Source organism: Neocloeon triangulifer, unplaced genomic scaffold, assembly GCF_031216515.1.
Source record: "Neocloeon triangulifer isolate White Clay Creek 2 clone unplaced genomic scaffold, ASM3121651v1 ptg000003l, whole genome shotgun sequence".
Classification (NCBI taxonomy): domain Eukaryota; kingdom Metazoa; phylum Arthropoda; class Insecta; order Ephemeroptera; family Baetidae; genus Neocloeon; species Neocloeon triangulifer.
Genome location: NW_026775546.1, coordinates 4,220,797 through 4,225,735, shown reverse-complemented (window position 1 = coordinate 4,225,735; position 4,939 = coordinate 4,220,797). Strand labels below are relative to the sequence as shown.

General features: G+C 37.1%; 1 protein-coding gene across 1 annotated transcript; it reads left to right on the top strand.

Moving 5' to 3' along the window:
* The first annotated feature begins 1,237 nt into the window (after positions 1-1,237).
* On the top strand, positions 1,238-2,336 carry LOC132192487 (plasminogen receptor (KT)). Its single transcript, XM_059612469.1, has 3 exons — positions 1,238-1,611; positions 1,664-1,773; positions 1,838-2,336. The coding sequence occupies exons 1-3, from the start codon at positions 1,244-1,246 to the stop codon at positions 1,975-1,977; spliced, it is 618 nt and encodes a 205-aa protein (XP_059468452.1). The 5' UTR covers positions 1,238-1,243; the 3' UTR covers positions 1,978-2,336.
* The last annotated feature ends 2,603 nt before the right edge of the window (positions 2,337-4,939 follow it).

Here is a 4,939-nt window from a genome sequence, read left to right as displayed (position 1 = left end):
ATTTGGATACATATGCGGATCTACCAAAATTATTTGCCATTCGCATAATTTACTTGAAAACGGGCGCACACGATTTTCTCACAGCTTGTTGAAGCATAAATATACAATTTTCCAAATGATTTCCTCTTTAGAGTTCAATCAAATCAAAATTCATTCTGAGAATTTGCAAGCTGCTTTTCCCCAACATTTCGCACTATAAATTAAAATCAATGCTTGGAAATTTTAAAAATCAAATGATTTAAATATGAAAAACTGGAATCATGATAAATTTTATTAATATTCCAACAGAAAAAATGTATCATGCAGTAAAAAACAAAAAACCTCTTTACTCAAAGTTTGAATCATACATCAAATCCCGAAGGACGAAAAGCTTCTTGTTTGAAATTTCAAACTTTGCGAGGCAAATGTGAATGTGACAACTTTCGCGTGTGAGTTGCAAAGTTTTTTTTTATCAAAAAGTTGTGAGCACAAAAGAGGTCACCACGGCGTGCCGTGACAAATCTGCAGTTCATGCCTCTTCGGGCGAGTGATCTGACTTGGCAATCGCGGGCAGAAAACTCGAGGGTGGATTTTACACATGAAATGTGGAACGAGGCGCGCGCGGCGCACTTTTTAATATCAAGAAGAGAGACCGACGACATTTCGCATCTGTTACGAGTCAAATCAATAGGAAAAAAACACCATGTTTTTTATCCTATCTGATCTTTCAGGCTGAGAAGATAAGGAAGAAATGGATAGAACCGCAGAAGCAGATATTACACGACGAAATATAAATCAAGGAAATATTCATTTACAGATTGATTTGAATTAAAAATTGCTGAATAGCTTTTTAATTTTGTGTAATTTATTTAAAAAAAGTTAATATCTTATGAAATTCTTATACTTTGTTTGAAAATTTGAGTTCAATATTTCGTTTTTGAAAGATTAAAACTTAATTTGTATTTAATTCTTTATTGCAAAAAGAATGTGAAATTGTTAAAAGTTAAATTAATTTTGTTTACAAAATTAATTAAGTGGTGGCTCTTCAAAGGACCATATTTTTAGTCAAAGATTTTAAATATTTTATTCTAATAAAATCGTTTAAAATTATAGTTTAACTAATTTTAAATGTATTTTTTTCCCGCCCGTGAGCACCGGTGAGCACCAAAAACTCTAAATTACTCCGCAGCTTGTCGCCCTAGTCGCAGCACGAACTTTCACCGAGCACCGAACGAACGCACACCGATCTCCGGTCGGTTCTCCCATGTGTACGCAACGGCGGCAGACGCTGGTTATCGATCGCGTTGCAGACCAACCGGTACAGCTGTTTGACTACGAAATTGCATCAACCAAAACAAACCATCAGACTGGGTTAGACAGATCTTTATTTAATTTCACCAGGGGAAAAAGAACTCGAGAGATGGGCCAGGGCAAAAGCAGGGAGGCCGAAGATGGACAGAAAAAGCAGCAGGAGTTTGTGGCCGAGGTGAACAGGGTGTCCGTGGAGCGACAAATTCAGCTGCAGAACCAAATGAGGCAGCGAATCATGGCCATGCAGGTCGCAAGGGCCAGGGAACTCTTCTACTGGCTTGGCGCCTTCTACGGGGTGGCTTCCCTCGGCATGTTTGCTGGGTAAGACATTTTTTTCAAGCTATTTGAATTCAACTCTAAACTGGCACCTTAGATTCAGGAGGACGAGGAAACCTGGCGTTTTGGTGCCCCTGCTGCCCTTGACCTTTGTGGTTGCATATCATGCAGATATGGCCTATGGGAACAAACTGCACAGAATTAGAAGTAAATAAATTTATAGTTTAATTTAAATAAAATTTAATTTTAAATAAATTTTTTCAAATTTTAGTGGAGGCTGAAAATATACTGCAGTTTGAGGAGGAAATTCTTGACCTGCCCTGCGGACTGCCGACGACCTCCTCCCTCGACCTTGCCCGTCTACATGACGAAGAAGAGAAGAGATTTCACCCTCATAGCCCACCTCTGTGACCCCGCCGGGATTGCTTAACCCTCTATTATTGAAACAAAAAGTGGCATTTTTATTTTTGGTCAACAATTGTGCATTTAAAATTTTAATTTAGTTTCTTTCTTGCCATTCAAGTCATTTTAATATTAAAAAAGTGGCAATTAGTTCACAATGACTGATTGATTTAGTTGCATTTAGTGATTTTGTTGTAAGAACAAAGCTGGATTTGCTGTCTTAGTTGGAAACACAGAAGTGCAAAAGTGCATTGTTATAGAATTATTTTTGTAATTATATAAATGCATTTAAAATAATAGGAGACATCAGAAGGATACACCAATTTTAAAATTATTTTTGTTAGCTGGGGCAGGTTTCCTTTATTTTTTTAAATAAAATTTGATTTATTTTGGTTGATGTTGCATTGCAAAGAGCAGCTTGTTTTTAATCTATTAAAAATCCCAGGTAGCCAAACATGTAGTGAAGAAATGTTCTGATGTTGTTATTGCAACTGTTATCACTTGCACCGCCTTATAAAGGCGCGCAATATACTCTGTTAGTGCGTTGTTGATTTATAAAATAAAGCATGTAATAATGATAAATATAAACCTTAACGTTGGCTTTAATTATAATTTTAGAGACGATAGAATTAAAAAAAAAAACGGACACGTAAACCGATTTTGTTTAACAACTATTAATAATATAATTAAATACAATATTTATAATATTTAATTTTTTTTTAAGAATTTCGATAGTATTTTGAGTAACACAATTAAATATATTCATTATTTCATATAATATTTAAATATTTACAGTTTTTCTTTTAATAAACATCAATAATAATGAAACTAATAAATAAAAGTACTAGAAAAATATTCTATTTTTTTTTTTAAATTTTATTTTGCTTATGTAATTATTTAAAATACTTGCACGCTTTTATCAAAAAAAGACACGCTTCCGGCTCACAGGGCAAAACTTTCGTGTGATAAAAACCCCTGCTCAGTACAGAACAATCAACAATGGAAAACGTTGCGCGGCGCTACAAAATTCACCCGCGGGATGTTAAGACTCTGAAGGTGGACGCGCGGAGGTCATTGCCGTTTTTTCAAGGCCTCGCCGTGGCCCTTCTTATTTTCTTCACCGTCCTGATCCCTTTTTTCTCTCCTAGACGCTCGTCGTGCTGCCAAAATGAAACGTGTCGTGGAGAAAATGACACCGTTTCCATACCGGACATAACCAATTTGTTGAACTCGGTTGAAAATTTCCAGAAAACATTTGGCGGCAAAAACATGTTTTTCACCGAAACTTCAGGAAAGGGAATTTTGAAACCGAGACAGGCGTGCACCATCGAGTCCTTCGCCCGCCTCAACCCGACCGTCAACCTGATTTTAATTTTCACAGGTCCCGTCGCTACTCTGACCTTATATGAAAATCGTGCCCTGGCTGAGATAATCGCCAATCATCAAAATGTCCATTTAACCACAGTAGATCCAAAATTGGTTTTTGACGGAACGGGACTGGAGGAGGCGTACCTGAAAGCCATTAAAGGGCCTCACCCTTTTGTGCACCTGAGTGACCTTTTGCGATTGGCCTTACTTTGGAAGGTTGGAGGTGCTTACATGGACCTGGACCTGATCAGCGTCAAGAGCATGACCCAATTTTTGGAGAAAACCAAAAATTTCCTCACACCAATGGACGATTCGTACCTCAACACCTGTCTGCTCGGCTTCACCAAAAATCACCCCCTACTGGGTTTAATTATAAAAATAATCGGCAAGAACTTTGACGCTCAAGATTACATCATTGGTCTTCACTCCTTCAACACCGCGATTACCAATGTTACAGGAAAACTTCCCCCGGAAGTTGTCCGAGAAGGAAAATTGCTCGACGTGGTCATCCCGAGCTACAAAATGACTAGTCCGGTGCGATCAATGAACCACTACACTTTAATCATGGACAACTTTGGTTCCAATTACAAAAAGTGGATTTCCGAGAGTATTGTCGTTCACTTTTGGAACCACATGACCAATGACAAAGTTGTCACATTAGATTCGAAATGTGCATTGGCCAAAATAGCAAGAATTTATTGTCCAAGATCATTTTGGAGCTGCAACGCAGTATTTTACTAAAAATTTAAATTTTAATTAATATTGTATAAAATTTTAAACTAATTTACTAATTTTATTGAAAGGAAATAAAGTGCTTATCTTAATGCTAATGTAATTGTAAATCGTTTCAATATTATTTAAAACCTTAAAACCAAATATTAATCCAAGGCAATGGAACTTATTTCTCTCGATTCGGCAAGCCATGTAATTGTATGTACATATAAGTGAATTGCAGGCCAATTAAGATCACAATTTAAAACTCATTGTAAGTAATATTATTTTTAGTCTATTATTTGAAGTTTATATATTCTTTTATTCGCTTGTTTTTATTTTATTTTTTTTTCGTTGTGCAGTTTAAAAAAAAATACTGTTAAGTATTATTATTTTTAGCTGATTTTTAGAATACTTTGAGATTGAAAAGAAGTTAAAAGGTAAAAAGAAACATTTCAACAGGAAATAACAATTAATTGTTATCAAAGAATGCCCCGGTCTAGAAGGAAGCGCCTGAACATTGTAACATGGCTCGCTGGCGCAGCGACGACACAACATGCATCAGGGAAAAATAACAACCCACACGGCAAAATTGACGATTGCACAGGTGGCCACTTTTTTGTTAAAACTCGCAGCCGTAATTTTCATCGTGTTGTTGAGCCGAAAGCGAAAATGTCCCTGTGACAAGGAAATATTTTTTTGCGAGGAGGAAAACTCGATTCACCAACTGACGGACATCACCTCGTTGCTGAGCGACTCGGCCGCTTTTCACCTGCGCTTCGGCAGCAGGTACGTGTTTGTTATCGAGACTTCAGGCAAGCCGTTTTTGAAGCCGCGCCAAGCGTGCACCGTCGAGTCCTTCACCAGGTTGAACCCAAATGTTACCATGATC

Bases quoted from the DNA above. Each gene is read 5' to 3' on its own strand.
- LOC132192487 (XM_059612469.1), top strand. From the start codon at position 1,244: ATGTGTACGCAACGGCGGCAGACGCTGGTTATCGATCGCGTTGCAGAC. The intron at 1,612-1,663 runs GTAAGACATTTT...CTGGCACCTTAG, and splicing joins TCCCTCGGCATGTTTGCTGG to ATTCAGGAGGACGAGGAAAC. The intron at 1,774-1,837 runs GTAAATAAATTT...TTCAAATTTTAG, and splicing joins CAAACTGCACAGAATTAGAA to TGGAGGCTGAAAATATACTG.